The 18,299-nt window shown below is 33.3% G+C and overlaps 1 protein-coding gene across 8 annotated transcripts; it reads left to right on the forward strand.

The window, feature by feature from the left end:
- Window positions 1–6,518: 6,518 nt before the first annotated feature.
- Window positions 6,519–17,464, forward strand: LOC107825282 (ubiquitin-like domain-containing protein CIP73). Of its 8 annotated transcripts, none has more exons than XR_001657020.2 (15): window positions 6,519–6,765; window positions 7,470–7,507; window positions 8,390–8,528; window positions 8,749–8,866; window positions 9,098–9,178; window positions 9,576–9,610; window positions 9,808–9,877; window positions 9,953–10,098; window positions 10,205–10,372; window positions 10,448–10,513; window positions 10,599–10,722; window positions 11,259–11,542; window positions 11,683–11,760; window positions 12,818–13,826; window positions 14,159–14,475. XR_001657020.2 is itself a non-coding variant. In XM_016652116.2 (14 exons), exons 3-14 carry the CDS (start codon window positions 8,412–8,414, stop codon window positions 17,252–17,254), a joined length of 1,296 nt encoding a protein of 431 aa, XP_016507602.2. In that variant the 5' UTR covers window positions 6,519–6,765; window positions 7,470–7,507; window positions 8,390–8,411; the 3' UTR covers window positions 17,255–17,464. The 8 variants fall into 8 exon arrangements, 1 of the variants encoding a protein (XP_016507602.2); XR_001657023.2 differs by having other exon boundaries at window positions 10,599–10,713; XR_001657022.2 differs by having other exon boundaries at window positions 9,959–10,098.
- The last annotated feature ends 835 nt before the right edge of the window (window positions 17,465–18,299 follow it).

Genomic DNA, 18,299 nt, shown 5'->3' on the forward strand with positions numbered 1-18,299 from the left:
GAGACCATAATTTATAATTATGTTAGGGCAAATTTTATAGTAAGTGTTATTTCATGACTGCTTAATTTGAAGATGGGATCTCAGTTTTCTTGTTTCAACACATTATGGGATTTTCAAGTCATAGCATCATCCCTTGACTTTGTCCCTCTCAATCACAGGAAGCAGCGGGACGTGTTGGTGAGAAACTTGTGCAGACTTGTGTTGATCTCAACATCAATGAGATTTCATCATATGATTGCAATGATTCATCTCAGTTTTCTTGTTCCAACACATTATGGGATTTTCAAGTCATAGCATCATCCCTTGACTTTGTCCCTCTCAATCATAGGAAGCAGCGGAACGCGTTGGTGAGCAACTTGTGCAGACTTGTGTTGATCTCAACATCAATGAGATTTCATCATATGATTGCAATGGTTTCGCTTGAGGAGAAAGAATGCAAGCGTTTGAGATTGCCATTTCTCACCATGGTTTCCTGCCGAGATAGTTTCTTCCTTCTTTTCTATGTGAATTTTGTGTAGCTTTTAGCAGGCTGAAGCTCTTACCTTTTTCTGCCAGCTTTCTCATTGGGGCGTCAAACAGACACATACGTAACTACCTTAATAGTAAATTTTATTAAGGATAACTTTTGAAATTCTGGTACCACAAAGTTGTGAGACAAAAAAGAGGCCTCACACAACTAGTGTCAGTTGTTTGAGGCACAAAATAAAAATTTTCTTGTAATTCGAGTGGTTTTATGGTGAGCGCCACACAACTGACATTAGTGGTGTGATGCCTCTTTTTATCTCACATACTTGTACAATTATAATTAGCGTGTTATTTGTACATCATGTCCTTTTACAATTTTGAATCTAAGAAAATGATCTTTTTAGATCTGTTATGTGTAAAAGACAGATCTCTTACGTGTAAAAGTAAATCTCTCATGTGTAAAAAAAGAGGTAGGGTTATAAAACTAAAAATAAGTTTGTAAAGTACCAAAAAACCAATTGACACAGTAACATATATAAGCTCATGTTAATCAAATATTTTTTAGTTGCACTCTTTGAGAAATCATCTTGGAATAGAGATAGCAATTATTTTGCCTTTTACCAAAATAATTTTTTTTCTTTTCAAAAAGTAATTAACGGGAAAAAAAAGTAACTACCAAAATGAGGACTTGCAAATTTTTAATTTGAGAGGAATAGTTTGCGGGTGGCAACCATTCGAAACAAGTTAGTTACTTAACGTTAACCAAAGTCAAAAATTGTTCACGCCATTTAATTTACCTACCCAAAAATCAAGGGCGGCTCCTTAAAATTAGTGGCCTAAAGCCAAATCTATATATATATTAAAGGAATAAAGTTACTATATATAGTTGACATTATGGTTAAGCCAAGTGGCAAACTAATAAATGTCAATACTATATGGTAACTTTATTCTATATTTGAATATGTTAGTCAAATATATATATATATATATATATATATATATATATATATATATATATATATATATAGAGAGAGAGAGAGAGAGAGAGAGAGAGTTTGAATTAAAAAATAATTTTGAATTTATAGATAAAGTTTTAAAATTTGAATTTGAATTTAAATTAAAAATAAAAATTTATCTTTTTTTAATCATGTTATAATATTTAATTCGGTTAATGATCATATGCAATCATGTTAGGAACTTTTGTTATATTTTCTAATTATTTAAATACTACTTTGCCTCTGGCAAAAAAAAAATAAATTATTCCATATAACTATAAAACTCTTTCACATTTAATACCCTATAATTATAGTCCTTTAAAACACTGTAGCTAGATTTGAGTAAAGTGAATTTCTTTTAAAATAAATGTAATATATAGGGTACACGTCTATGTTTATCCAAATAACAAAAAAGAGTTTAAAAATCGAATAAAAGTTTACTTACATATATAATGAAGTAAACATACATGCTGGAGAAAATACATCACAAAAAGTAGTCAATATTTAAAAAAAGTTGTTTTTTTTCTTTTCCTTTATGAAGAATATTTGTTTGAAGAGTCAATTTGTATAAATGGACATCAAACAATTAACAAAATTTTGGTTATATAACTGCTATTATTAATTCAATTTAGCATATTTTAGGAATTGAAGGGTATAAGTTGGAACCCCTTCATCTAGCTGTAGTCAAGCCAATATTGCAAGGGTATAATATTTTTTTTGTTGAAGAATATTAATTTTGAATTATTAGATTATTTGAAAGGTTTTTTTCCCTCGAACTCAACAAGAGAGATATTGGTTTCTACTTGATAGTTTCTATAGCGATTTTGAAGTGTAACAAAAAATATATTTTATAAAAAAAATTGGTAAGACGTGAAATATTTTTTTATAAAATGTAAACAAATTATTTCGAAAAAACTCTTTATTTTTGTCTACTTTAAAGATAATAAAAATATAATATATTTTTGAACATTGGTAGAGAATTTTTAAAATTATTATAATAGAATTCGTATCATGGATAAACTCAAAAAACCAAAATCTTATGGAATATTTACATAAATATCCGGCCAGATTTATTGTTTACTTTTTATAGCTAATATAAGTAGATGATATGCTGACAACACACAATTGTACACATATTATATATGGATTGTACAAAAATTACACATCCTTCAATTGTTTAATTTAAATGGTCGGGTGAGTACCTATTTAGGCTGATTAGACAAAGCCAGAAGAAAAATATAAAAAAGTTTCAACCAAAGACTAAAAATATAAATAAAATTCTTATATAGACAATTTCTATTTAAACTCATCCTTTTATAGTGAACTAAATTAATTTCTTGTAACAAAAGAAAGAATATATAAAAAAATAAGATAAAAGAAAAAAATATTAAAAAAATGTATGAAATATCTAAAAACCAGAAATAAGAGATGACAACGAATTTCTTTGATGATTCATCTTTGTTGAGTATAAAAAATTTGGACATAAATATCATCGATTTCAAATATTTTTTTCAACTCAAGTACACAAATTTTAAGGTTATTTACATATAAATAAAATAACTTAGTTATTTAACATGGTTAATGTCAAATATCAAAATGGGGTCATACTGAAAAATAAATTCACTGACATTATTATAAAAATAATTATTATTGAATTCTAAAATTTTAAAAAAGAAATATTTTTAAGAGATATCGACGCACTAAATAAAAGTTCAAGCAGTAGTCAAAGAATCTAATCGTATCCAAAGAATCATTCATAGTCTCAATATTTGATTGTTTTGCCATAATCATGAGTTATTATTTCGCTTCATGATTACTTTTAGGATCCAATGACATCGGCAAGAATGATATCGAAAAAGAAAAATAGAAGAAATGGTTAATTTTTTTCATGTAGTATTTTTTATTAATATCCAATGATTATTTATATTTACCAAGAAAGTTTAAATTGTAAGATTATTTACATATAATCTAAATAACTTAAATAATTAACATGATTAGTGTCCGCGCATCCGCGCGGGTGCTAATACTAGTTTTAATAAGAGGCCTTATACTTTTTTTTATTAGTACGTATACACATATATGCAAAAAAATTAATCTTGCCATTTTTTTCATACTTATTGTTTATAGTATATATTCTTAAATGATATAAAGTCTTTAACTTCACATAGTAATATTATTATTTATATTAAAAAATAATAATTTAAATAAATGAGATGTTAGACATGTATTTACAATATATTACCTTTGATATTGTTGTAAAAAATGTATTTACTAATATGAAGATTTAAGTAGTTTAATTCAAAGTTTTAAAATATTTTATTGTTAAAGAGTAGACACCTTTCTTTTTTCTTTTTCTTTTTTACAATTTTTTGTAATTTTTTATTTTTTTCTACAAACATTAATATTGTCTAATTTGAAATAAAATTTTAAAATTCATTATTAAAATTTTGGGGGACCTAAACCAAAGCTTTACTAGTCTCCTATCAGAGCTACTTGTCCACACATGATATTCTCAATCAAATTTATAGAGTCTCATTTAAGATAAGGCAAAAATGACAAGAACATTAAAGGCAGTGAGTGTGTCATTCAGTTACCAAATGTGAATAAAGTTGGTTGAACAGTACGTTCATGGTGGGGTTATAGTCTATAAATAATTGTTGATCGTCAATGAGGGGCGGCTCAACAGAACTAGTGGCCTAAAACCAAAATATATTAAAAAGACCCTGAAACGTCTTTTACGAAATCCATATTATATTGAGATACAAAAAAAAACTACATGATTTTGATATAGTGGTGAGTAGGGGTGTACAAACCGAACCGAAAAATCGCACCAAACCGAAAAGTCAAACCAAATCGATTAAAAAACCCGGCTTGGTTTGGTTTGATTTGGTTTGGTATTGAATAAAAAAATTCGAACCAACCCGACATATAAATATATAGTTTATATATATATTTTTAAGATTTTATATAGAATTTTCTTTAAAAAATATCTAGAAATATTTGGAATTCTATTGCGGGATGTAAATTTTAATAGAATATGAAGTGCTCCATATTTATTGACCTTAAATAATGGGTTGTATGATCACTTTCTTATCAAGTGTTACTGAAATGCGTCTATCTCTTTGTTCTTCCATATTCATATCATATGTTAAGATCTATTAAATTCTTATATCTTTTTCGAATGTGAAGTGGTTATTAATATTTAGATATCATATTGATTTTTATGTTTAATTACTATATTCGGTTAACCTGAAAGTGTATATCAACGAAAAATTATTGTCAGGCGACCAAAAAATAGTAACTATTATGTGTTACTAATAGAATTCTCCCATAAGAATATTTTAATCGATAATATGTTTGTCAATTTTTTATATTTTTACTAAATAAATATTTGCTTATCAAATATTTAACAAAGTAAGATTGAAATAGTATTTACGTAGCAAAAAACCCGAAAACTCGACAAAATCGAACCAATCCAAACCAACATAGTTGTTTTGATTTGGTTTAGATAAAAGGGATTTTTACCTACCTATACCATATATGAAACCTTATTACCCTCAATGTTTAGGTTTGTGTTTATTACATTTAAGCATACCAAATTACCATTTCTATACCATAATTCAAATTAGGGATATAATTAAGGGTTCATTTATATTAGGCATAATTATAGGACTGTATCTTCCCACTTTCTCTTTCCTTTTATCTCAACTGTTCACAACACACACACAACTCACGATGCTCCTATGCTTCCTCTCGTTGATCATCCCCAACTGCCCACCACCGTCGAAGAATATCATATTTTCAGATTCACAAGAAAATTTTAAATTATTTAATCGAACCGCTTGAATTCCCACTGGAAATAATAATGGCAGAGAGTTTGAAATTCTTTGACCTCTTTTTTTTGGGCAGTGGTTGAAGGTTACTGGTTAACACAGTCGATTGAAACTCGTCGAAGAAGAAGAAGAAGACATATTTCCAGAATTTGTAGATATTTTGTAGTCAAATTGTAGTCAAATTAGAAAAATTATAGATAAATTGTAGACTGTTTTTTGCAGAAGATTTTGTAGAAGCTTTAGTCGTTTTGGATTTGTGAAAACAGAAAATAATGCATCTACAATCAGAATACAAATAATCTACAATTTATCTACAAGATATCTACAAAATAGATACATTGAATTTTAATATCCAAATTCTCATTTCAATTGTAGCATAATTGGCATTTTCGACATAATTGTAGAAGATTTGTAGAAGTTTTGGTCTTCCCAATCTACAATTCATCTACAATTTATCTACAATATATCTACAATTCTATAATTTAACTACAATTTAACTACAATTTATCTACAATTTCTAGAAATACGTCTTCTTCTTCTTCTTCTTCTTCTTCTTCTTCTTCTTCTTCTTCTTCTTCTTCTTCTTCTTCTTCTTCTTCTTCTTCTTCTTCTTCTTCTTCTTCTTCTTCTTCGAGTTTCAATCTAAAATTCAGTCAAAACCAAGTCTAATCTTCACCAAAACCCCTCAAAATTGAGATATAAACTCCTAAACATATTCCGAATTATTTACAACAACACCTAATCCAAACAAATAATGATTTTTGAAAACCCAAATTTGAATTCAAAGCTTTCAATCTTTTTAATGGCTATCAATGATGGAAAATATATGAAAGAACAGATTTTTTCAACTTTGAGTTGTTGAAACTCGAAAATTTGAATTGTTCGTTTTTTTTTCTCGAGAATTTGAATTGTAGTTCTAGAGAAAAATACGCAGATGAGAAATCTCCTTTCCCTTTTTAAAAATTGAATTTAATGTAGAATCAATTAACACCAAGATTCTCTTATTAATTTTAGCCCATTTTTTAGGGAATATTTTGCCCTTTTAATGCCTAATAATCGAATGGTACAAAATTTGTAGGTAAAACGTAGATTGGACGGGTAATTAACGAATTATGCACATTTAGGATAATAAGGTTTCATATATGGTATAAGCAGGTAAAAATACCTCGATAAAAACCGAACTAAGGTCCATGCACACCCCTACTTTTGACCCTTTTCCGAAGAAAAAAAAAAAGTGAAACTGCAAAATATAACCTCAATTGCCACGAAGTTGAAGAAGTGTGAGAGTAGGCAGAATCCAAAATGGATTACAGAGAGTCAAACATAATCCAAAATGGATTACAGATTAGTGGAATAAAGACAATGCTCACAAAGAAATCAGACAAAATGAGTAGGCCTTCTTCATATATAGCTGTTCACATTCAACTGTTTTCTCCTTCTAGGCGTTACATAAGTTTCTTCTCTTTTTTCAGGTTAATTACCCAGTGACTTTACCTTGTTTTTTCAGTGAATTGAGTGATGAATTTTTGTGGGGGTTTTCAGGTTTTTGATAATGCTTCTTAATTTTTAGTTTTATTGGTTTCTATATTCTGAATCTCTTTTTTTGAGTTCTTGAAGTCTTGATTAAGTTTATGTATCAAAAACCGCATATATGGGAATGTCCTTATTTGGATGATAAAATTTGGGTGTTTCTCTGAATTTTTTCAATCCTGGCTGTGTTAAAACTTAAAACTACTTTCGCTTTAGGTATTTTAGTTTGTTGAGTTCTTCAAGAAAATTATTTTACGAATGAAAATGCATCATGCATGTGCTTAAGTCTGATAGGAACCCCAAGTTGATATAACTTGAGCAATTTTTAGTAACAGAGATATCCCGAGGGGCAGTAGCACAAGGTTCGAAAAATATGTGCCCGCCCCTCTACCCTTCTCCACCTAAATACCATGTTGTTGTCTATGTCAAGGTTCGAATCGTGATGTGCGCCAAACCCACACATCACATGTTGCATCCTATGGAAAATGATAGAATGAAATAACTTTGATTCATTATTGGTTGTTTTCTTGATTGTTGGATTTGAATTTAGCTTTACCTATTCCATTGTTTAATGTGTGCCAATCAAAAGCTTCTCTTCTTTATAACTTGCTAACGATATATAGCTGATATATTTACTGTTGGGCAGGTTTGGTAATCTTGAAGCTTTCCTTCAATTTTACTATTGTGAGTATTCAAAATGTTACTTTGTTAGTGGTTCTGATATTGTAACCTTCTCAATTTAAAATGCATAAAATATATCATATTGAATTCTACATGATCTTTGTGATATAATAATGAGCGTGACCTAGTAATTGATCCCTGTTACAATGTAATATTCTCAAACTAGGCGATCACTGTTAAAAATTAAAATATGTTGAGTGGCTTTAGATTGGTAGATAGTCAGTTTGTTTCTTGTAAAGAAACTTCATTAATTCCTTTTAGATAGTGATTTATTTAGATTCCACAAGGCTATTCATTACGGAAAATTCATTCATCTACCAAACTGTACAAATTTCATGCATTCCGCTGTTGCAAGTTCTGAACAGTTTCCATTATTTTGGAGTTTGTACTTCCATATGTGTGCTTTAACCATACATACCTTGCACATAAGTTTAGTTAGGGTTGCTGCATAAGCTGTAAGATCTGTAATATCTATTCATCTTCCTTACTTGTTAGTGTTTCATTAGTGGTAATCTTTTCGCCTTGTCTCTAATTATTTTCCCAGGCAGTTATAATTTGCGAGTCATTAGGATGTGTGCATTGTAAGTTGACATTAGAATTCTTAACAAGCTCTAAAGTAATGACAGATTTCCATATAGTATGTACATATAATGGTAAGAGCTTAAAGTTAATGCAACTCGATCTTGAATAAATGTTACTTTCCATCTGTATGGTTAAGACCAGTTGCCGGTTAATTGTTTCATCTTCATTGTAAATTTCTGCTCTCATATTGATGTTGAGGATGGATCTCATCGTCAACTGGTAGTCCCCGTTATCTTGATCTGCATGTTAAACGCATAAACAACAATCGAGAAACACTAAAGCTTATAACTTGACCTGCTTCAGGTGCGTAAGGTGTTGAAAGGAAATGACTCGCACTGGTGAAACTTCTGAGGGCCATGAATCTGAAGGTATTGATACGACGATTGAGATAAAAGTAAAAACTATGAATTCTCAAACCCACAATTTGCGCATTGGCAGTCAGGTACTTGTTTGTTGATATTAACTTCTGAACTGTTAAGGTGTTACCTATTTCATTAAGTAAAAGAAATTTGTGCGATACATTAATTGTGCATGTTTAACACTAAACCATGCTATTTTTGCGTGCACAACCACATGTATAGTTTATGCATGCATCCTCACTTTTTTAATCACTAAAATGGGTTCTTGGTTATGTGCTGATCTCTATTTGCGATTTCATGCAGAGGAAAGTATGGAACTTGAAAGAACAGGTGTCTCTTTTGATAGGGACGCCAATGGAACAACAGCGTCTAATCTATTGTGGAAAAGTCTTACAGGATGATGACCTCCTTTCTTCATACAGTATCCTTTTTATTCACTTTATATATGATCATCTTTAGTATAATGTAACTAAAATGCATTACTACCGCAGTAGTTTCTCAAAGTAGCTAGTGCTCCTTTGAGAAAAATGGTTTTCTTTAAACATCAAGTGGCAGTTTCCTTATGATTTGATGCATTTACATGTAGGAGATTTAGGCTATGTCTCTTTGCTCTTATTATTTCTTTCCCCATCAGAGACTTAATGCTAATTAGATATTGAAAGTGGTGATACTTTGCATCTGATTTGCACCGTCCAGAGCATGTCAACCTTTGGTAATTCACCCTGTTGCCCAGGTTTAATGAGCTTTCTTTAATACGATGTTGGTTGAGAAGTTGTGTAGACAATCTCCTCCTAAATATCCATTATAAATTGTTTATTAGTTGTTCTTTAGTTTCTTTTTGTATCGCAAGTGAAGTAGAAAATTTCAAAGCCATTTAATAAGCTATGGGTAGTTTTCTGTCATTTCTAAGTTCTAAGATAGACGTGTCACCAGCCACTCCTGTTTACTGGTCATGTGATTTTGGTACTTTGTCTTAATGCATTTTGTCCTTCGGCTCATTATCAGTTCTCTGTATTCTAGCTGAAGAAATTTATACTTCGTATCTTTACATTTCTATCCAGTTAATTCAATAATGCCCATTTTGAGCTAGCTGTTACTTACTCCTGCCTGTTCTATTTGCTCTACCTCAGGTGCTACTGATAGGATTTCTCCCAATACTCAACAGGTAATTTCATTTGCATCTTATCATTTTGACCGTCCTTATAGTTCTTATATCTCAACATGCTTTATGTGTGTATACATCCTCTGAAAAACGTAATATTGAGGGGGTTGTCGCTGCCGTTCAAAGTATTACAGTATTTTCTTGGGATTTGTTATTTAGATTGTACAGAAGTATGGTATAATATAGTCTGGTTGTTGCAGGAAATCCCTAACTCTATAGAAACTTTGTCACGATATCTCAACCGAATGAGACGAGGATATAATATAAACGGTCAGTACTTCTCTCCCTCTTTTATGTTTTCCTGTCACTTTGGAGGTATGTGGATAAGTCATTTTCTATAATCAGGAACAGAAAACAATACGAATGAGGTACTCGGAAGTGCATCCAATACTTTCACTCCTTCACAAGGAATTCCAGAAGTAGAACAATTAGCAAGACTGCTGTCTTCCACTAGGGATATGCTTATTAGCCAAACTGCACAGCGCTTTCTTGTAAGTGCTTGCTCCTGCTTATGTTTTATTAACTGCTCTCCAATTCCTTCAAATGTTCTAAGATCAGCTGAACATTTTTGACTGGTTGAATTTTCTGTTGGCATAGGAATTGGAAAGGGATCTGCGGCAAAATCTGAACATGAGTGATCCGAGGGTGCGCCAGGGAACCCAGTTAAATGCACAGACAACAGTCGGAACAGTGTTTAACAATCTAGGCGCATATTTTCTTGAACTTGGCCGCACAGTGATGGGAGTCCGAATGGGTGACAATGGGGTATTATACTTTGCTCTCTACTAAATGGATTAGTTTTTCTCTTAATAACATGATCATGTCTGTTATCGTGTTCAGAGTACTGCCGTAGTTAATGCTGGCCCTGCAGTCTATATAACCGACTCGGGACCACTGTCCATCCAGGTAGCCTCATCATTGTTTCTCTACTAAAATCAAATCTATATCTGACAATTAAACTTTGTAAATCCAACATTCTGTCCGTCAACAGGAAGAACTTTATTCTGTGCTGCTCTCAACAATACACAGGCTGATCAACTCTGGTTTAGTAAATGATAATGGTACGCGGCTGCACCAGAGGCAAGTTGGTACACAAATGATAGGAGGTTCGTTAGGTAGGTAGTTCATAAGATTTGACATTATTTCTGTACGCTATCTAGCTGGCAAATGAACAAGGTAAGATGAACACGTAGTTTTATGTGCACCATAAATAGAAATGAAATAATATAGTTCCTTTGTGAAATTATTACTTATTAGTTTCCAATGGAAATACTTGTTTCCTTACCAAAATAATAAAACTGATTGGCCCTTTCCTTGAAACACATGCAACAAAATTTCAGCACATACAACTACGTCACAGTCCCAAGTCGGGGTCAACTATATGAATCCTCACTGACTATGTTTCTCCATTTAAACTCATCTCTTGGTCAATGCTTATTACACAAAATAAAAATATCAGTTTCAATATCAAGTATGTTTTTTTTCTTCTTTTTAAATCAAGGGAAAAAAGTGTCAGTGGCTGTAAAGAGGTTAAGAGCTAAGTTGGATTTACTAACAACTAGAAGAGGTATTCTAGTATCCAAAATAGAATACCTGAATTTGGTTTAAAATATTTCTCAAAGATGATTTGCTGATCTTTATTCTTAATTAGGAAGACAAGCACCCAATATGCTACGAGTCAGATACACTAGATACTTTCTTAGACCCATAGTTGCCACAGCTGATCAAACTGAAGCTCAAATACTGCCACCAGGAAGTGGCGTACCAACGGAAGTTAGCCAACTTTTGAGAAGTATGTTCCTCAGTGGTGAACTTCAAGCTGCTACACCTGCAGGTGCAACTGTTGATAACGTTGTTGACAACTCAAGGATATTAGGTCTATCTTCTGGACCATCAATTATAGAACCAAGAAATGCTCGTGAATCAGCTGGTGAAGTAAGTGTATTTTGCACCTTGAATGTTAAACTTATGGATAACTCTATTCATTTCTGATTTTGACAACCATCTTTGCTCTATACTTACACAACTAGCATTTAGACTCAGCTTTTATTCTAAGCATCGACGTGTTTGTGCAGCCTGCTAATGAAGATGTTGGGACATCTCATCGACGAACAGCTGATTTTGCTGAAAGCTCATCAACAAAACGACAAAGGGTATATTATATTACAATTTAAGCTTTCTTCCATTCCATTATGCCGGCTGTTGCTTCCATTTAGAACCTTATAATTTAAGGAAGAAGAAAGCAAGGTAACATGAGAGAGTGGCATAATTTCATACTGTCTCAACTTCAATCAAAATAATAGAGCAAGTTTCAGCCTCACTAAGTCCTCCTTAAATCCATTGACCAGTGGCGGAACCAGGAATTCTGGTAAAGGGGATTCACAAAAATACATGAACGACATACTTTGGGATTCGAACTACGACATAAGTAATTTTTAAACCCCCTTTACCACTACATTAGAAGTTTCTCTTATGTCGAAGGATTATATATACAAAAAAAAATTATTTTTACCCTATTTAGGATAATAGGCGGATCGGCCCTGCCTTTGACATAGGAGTGTTGTATCTTTTAACTTGAATATTCCCTTAGTTTTCCTATGCAAGTGAACTATATATTCAACAATATGTTAAACAATCAATTAGGTTCTGATACTTCAGAGGATATGGAATAGCTAGATTCATTTGATTGCAGCTTTGTGTTTATATCTTAATATGGTATTGGTATTGGGAAGTTGAATGGGTTTGTGGATAAAGTAAGGGAAAATGACCAGACAGAATATGACAATATTCCCACATGCTCCACATCCTCCAACGGCAAGAAAAAATATGACACTACTTTTAACAAAAAGTAGTACATAGTACCAGACAAAATTAAACAAATCCACTAGTATGGGCTGCTCATGGGCATTTGAGTATTCAAGAGATTCCATCTTTTATTGTTACCGGGTAAATACACTACTATGTACAACACTTTTGATTCAAGAAAGTAAAAAATCAGAAATTTCCTTATCTCTGCGTTTTAATATGGTATCAGAGCAGTGTTCATGTTTTAGGTTTCTGCGGATTTTTTTTATTTTTCATTCTCAATCTCCTTTCTTGCTTTCTTCATCATGGGATCTACCACAGAGGAGACCTCTACCCTTGATTCAGGGAGTATTATTGTGATTGACTCCACTCACGCTTATTACCTTCACCCTTCCGACTCTCCAGGGATGCTCTTGGTAAATTCCATATTTGATGGAAAAAGATATGCTGGATGGAGAAGAGGAGTTCTCATTGCTTTGTCTGCTAAAAATAAAATAGGCTTCATTGATGGAAGTTTTGTTGAACCAATAGGCACTTCAACTCTTTCATAAGCCTGGAATCGGTGCAATGACATGGTGATTTCTTGGCTGCTCAACTCACTCTCCAAGGAGATAGTAGAGAGTGCTATTTATTCAAAGACTGCTAAGGATCTTTGGACAGAATTGGAGGACAGATTTGGCCAATGTAATGGGGCTCAACTATATCAACTACAAAAAGAGTTAAGTGATTTAACTCAAGGTTCATCAGATGTAGCAGGGTACTACACAAAAGTAAAGAAAATTTGGGATGAATTGGATACCCTGAACACTTGTGTTCATTGTAGTTGTACATGCTCATGTGGTGGCAAAGCTAAGTCACTCAAATCTTACCAAGATGGAAGACTCATTCAGTTCCTCATGGGACTGTATGAAGCTTATTCAAGTGTTAAAAGTAACATCTTAATGATGTCTCCTCTCCCAACCGTGAATCAGGCCTACTCACTTCTCATTCAAAATGGAAAACAAAGGGAGATTCATGTCACACAACACCCGGGAGAGTCTGCTTTCTTTACCACAAACAAGTTTGGAAACCAAATACGAGGAAAGTTTGAAAGTAAGCAGAAGGGAAGCAATGAGGGAAGGAAAAACAACCTGATATGCAGTTTTTGTAAGAAACCTGGGCATACAGCAGAAAAATGCTATAGGATTTCCTGCAGATTTTAAGTTTACCAAGTCTAAGAAATATCAAGGAGTCGCACACAACAATGCAACATATGCAAGATCAGAGATTCCATCAGAATCAGTCAATATTTTTGAAGGAGGTAACAAGTCTATAACTCAGGAGCATCTTAATCAACTTTTTAACTTACTTCAACAGGTCAAAGCTGGTCAGAACGAGCAAAACTCTGAAGCCGTAGTGTCTGCCAACTGTGCTGGTAAAGCATTGCCCAACTCCAAATCTTTTTCTTATTCTTCTTCAATCAACTCCCTCACCTGGATTTTAGATTCAGGCGCATCAGAACACATGACATATGATGCATCAATCATGTTTAATATAAAGCCAGCAAACAAACCTTTACACATTAGCTTACCTAACTCACACAAGATAAAAGTTACCCATTGGGGAAATGTCAGGGTTTTTCCAAATCTCATTCTTTCAAATGTCTTATATATTCCAAGTTTTAGATACAACATACTCTCTATTCAGAAGTTGTGTAATCAATTTAATTGTCTGCTAATTTTCTCTTCATATGGCGTTATAATGCAGGGCCCTTCAATGAAGAGGCTTCGGGTTCTTGGTGAAGTCAAGAAAGGTCTATACATTTTGAAGTCTAGTCAGTCTAGTTCTAAGGATAGAAATCAAGATTTTTCTCAGTTTAAGGTCAATTGTAAGCAGCCCAGTAATCCCGCAATTTCTAATTCAGTCTTCAATTCTAAGAAGCTCGTAAATGTTGCAATTTCCAATTAGTTCCTAGTCTTCTTAAAGGTCCACTGATGTAAGCCTTTGGCACAAGCGTTTGGGGCATATGCCTTTTTCAAACATGAATAAAATTTCAGTTATTCCAAATGCTTCTTTATCTCAAATACATGATCCATGTCAAGTATGTAAGCTAGCAAGGCAAACTAAATTGCCATTTCAATCCAGTGCAATCTCCTCTACTTCTATTTTTGAGCTTATACATGTAGATACTTGGGGACCTTATAAACAAAGCACACATGATGGGTATAAGTATTTTTTAACTATAGTTGATGACTACAGTAGAGGAACTTGAACATACCTTCTTAGTACCAAAAGTAATGCCTTCACCATTCTCAAGTTTTTTTTGGCAATGGTTGAAAGACAATTTAACACAAAAGTTAGAATAGTAAGGTCGAATAATGCTTTTGAGCTAAGTTCTAGCAACTCAACATCGCATTTTTTTTCTTCACAAGGGATTATCCACCAAACAACCTGTGTGGCTACCCCTCAACAAAATGGGGTTGTAGAGAGGAAACATAGACACTTACTTGAAACATGTAGAGCCCTTCTTTTTCAATTACGTTTGCCAGTTTCCTATTGGGGAGATTGCCTTCTTACAGCCACGTTTCTTATTAATAGGTTTCCCTCCAAAGTTATACATTCAAAAACACCTTATGAGAAGTTGTTTGGAAAGTTGCCTGATTATTCTTCTTTAAGAGTCTTTGGTTGTTTATGCTATGCTTCCACTCTATCACATGTCTAAATTAGATCCTAGATCTGTGCGTTGCGTATTCTTGGGTTACCCTTTTGGAAAGAAGGGTTACAAATTGCTCGACTTTCAATCTAAAAAGTGTTTTGTGTCTAGAAATGTGATCTTTTATGAACATATCTTTCCTTTTTCATCTCAGATTGATCCTCCCATGTTTCCGGTCAATAACACATACACTCTATCTCCCTGCATCAGTACACATAATTAATCTCCTCCAGATCATACATCTCCCAAACAACCAGGTAGCTAGAAGCTATGGCTACAGAATTTGCACCTTTAGAACAAAATAAGACTTGGGAAGTAGTGGAGTTGGCGAAAGGGAAGAAAGCTTTGCCTTGTAAGTGGGTGTACAAGGTAAAGTATAATTTAAATGGAAGAGTAGAAAGGCTAAAGGCACGACTGATGGTTATGGGAGACATTCAACGTGAAGGAATTGATTTCAATGAAACATTTTCACCAGTGGTGAAAATGACAACCATACGATGTTTATTGGCAATTGCAATTAAGAAAAACTGGGAGCTTTTCCAACTAGATGTCAACAACGCGTTCTTACATGGAGATTTACAAGAAGAAGTTTACATGAGATTTCCAGCTGGTATGCAACCACCTTCACTAAATCATGTATACCTTTTGAAAAAAATCTCTTTATGGATTGCGTCAAGTTTTTCGACAATGGTATGCTCGACTCGCAGCAGCTTTGAATTTCAAAGGGTACTCTTATTCCATAAATGATTACTCTTTATTTTTTAAGAATTCTGGATCTAAGGTGTCAATTGTGGCTGTATGCGTTGATGATATACTCCTTACTGGGAATGATATTGATGAGTTTAGCAGACTAAAGGAGTTTCTTAATTATGAGTTTAGAATTAAGGATCTAGGCCATGCACATTATTTTCTCGGTATGGAGATAATCAAAGAACAAAATAGACTCATACTTAATCAGAGAATATTTACCTTGGATATTCTACAAGAATTTGACTGCATTGATTCAAAGCCAGTATCTTCTCCACTCGACCCTAACTGCAAACTCCATGCCAATTCAGGGGAGCCTCTTGTTGATCCAACTACATACTGGAGAATTTTGTGAAAGATAAATTTTTTAACGCATATGCGACCCGATTTATCATTCACAGTGCAACATCTAAGTCAATTCATGCAGGACCCCTGAAGACCTCATTTTTATGCTGCAATCAGATGCCTTAAATACCTTTTAGGAAACCCGGGGATAGGCCTTTTTATGACATTTGAGGCCTCTTCTCACCTAGTTGCCTTTTGTGACTCGGATTGGGCATCATGCCCGAATTCTCGTCGTTCTGTAAGCGGGTTTTTCATAAATATTGGGGGTTCACCTATATCTTGGAAATCCAAGAAACAAATCTCAGTTTCCCTTTCATCCGCTGCAGCAGAGTATCGATCGATGCGTCGGGTAGTCGCTGAAATCACTTGGTTGGTACGTCTATTGGAGGATCTATCAGTAGCACCATCTCTTCCAATCCCAATTCACTCCGACAATCAAGCAGCTATCCACATTGCAAAAAATCCAGTGTTCCACGAGCGCACTAAATATGTTGAGCTCGATTGTCATTTTGTCCGACAACAATTTGTAGCCGGACTCATCTCTCTCTCGTTTGTCCCATCCTCATCTCAGCTTGCAAATATATTTACTAAACCCCTCCACGAGCCTGCTCATCACTCGATAATTAGCAAGTTGGGAGTCTCTTCGAGCCCCTCCAACTTGAGGGGGGATATTAGGAAGTTGAATGGGTTTGTGGATAAAGTAAGGGAAAATGACCAGACAGAATATGACAATATTCCCACATGCTCCACATCCTCCAACGGCAAGAAAAAATATGGCACTACTTTTAACAAAAAGTAGTACATATTACCAGACAAAATTAAACAAATCCACTAGTATGGGCTGCTCATGGGCATTTGAGTATTCAAGAGATTCCATCTTTTATTGTTACCGGATAAATACACTACTATGTACAACACTTTTGATTCAAGAAAGTAAAAAATCAGAAATTTCCTTTATCTGCGTTTTAATAATTGGTAGGTGCTGAACGTGCCTATTAACTTAGTATATCTTCCTGATTAAAAGCTTTTGGTTGCTGTTTTTGACACAGATGGAGTGATGCCTTTGTTGTGGGAGCCTATTTTGTTACTATATTGTGTATTGGGGTATCAGCTGGCGACAAGATGTTCCCAATTACTAATAGACAGTTTCATCTTTCTTCAGCTTTGTGGAACTTTGTAGTTATTTTCTTGTCTGTTTTGTGACGATCTTTTACTGGATCGATCTCCCTTTAAAAACTTATGACAAAGGATTTTAAGCTTTCTGTTCATTGGCATTGTCTTTTCATGACGTATGTTGTTACATGCATTGCCTTGAGATTATATAGTAGGAAAGCCAAAAGTGGATGTGTTATAATACATATATTTGCAAGTATTCTTTCTTCGTTTGGATGCTATACTGAAATTATTCAAGTCATTAATGTGGTCATCAAACTAGGTCATAATTCAAAAGCAGGGCCAGAATTTTGAGTTTGTGGGTTGTGGAAACTTTATATATATGGTATTTGTTACTGGTTGAAACTTCAATTGTTTCCTTTTAACTAGTGATTTATTTAGTGGTAGAAAAAAATTAGGTAACACTAGGGTGAGATCTATCTTGTAAGATCTATTTATCTTTCTTTATACCAAGGAAAGAAAAAGGTTCCTTTTGTATCAGGAATAATAAATAAAATTGAAACAAGATAAAATTTTATATCAAAACGACTTATGGCATCACAGGAAGAATCACATCCTCCTTTCAATCAAGTTTAATCTACGGTCGGATGTAGGGAAAGAAAGGATGGATCGATCGACCAACTTGAACAGATTCATAACTTGCTTTCGTCTATCCTGGAAGAGAGTGAAATTATGGCGTAACACTGTAATTTAACATGTTATAATAGGTTACTTAGAATTACTTGCATTAAGTGAATGGAGTAGAATGTATAAGAATTTTTTACATGATCATGTCACATTAAAAGTAAGTAATTATTCTTGTTAACTAGTACTATGCATTAATTTGTTTCTTTTCCTGCCCATCCTCATTATCCTAATCTGCACATCGAATTCATTAACAATTGAGAAGCACAATCTAATAATTTTTCCTACTTTAGATGCTTAAGCTGT

The sequence above is a fragment of the Nicotiana tabacum genome, chromosome 9 (genome assembly GCF_000715075.1).
Source record: "Nicotiana tabacum cultivar K326 chromosome 9, ASM71507v2, whole genome shotgun sequence".
NCBI classification, from domain to species: Eukaryota; Viridiplantae; Streptophyta; class Magnoliopsida; order Solanales; family Solanaceae; genus Nicotiana; species Nicotiana tabacum.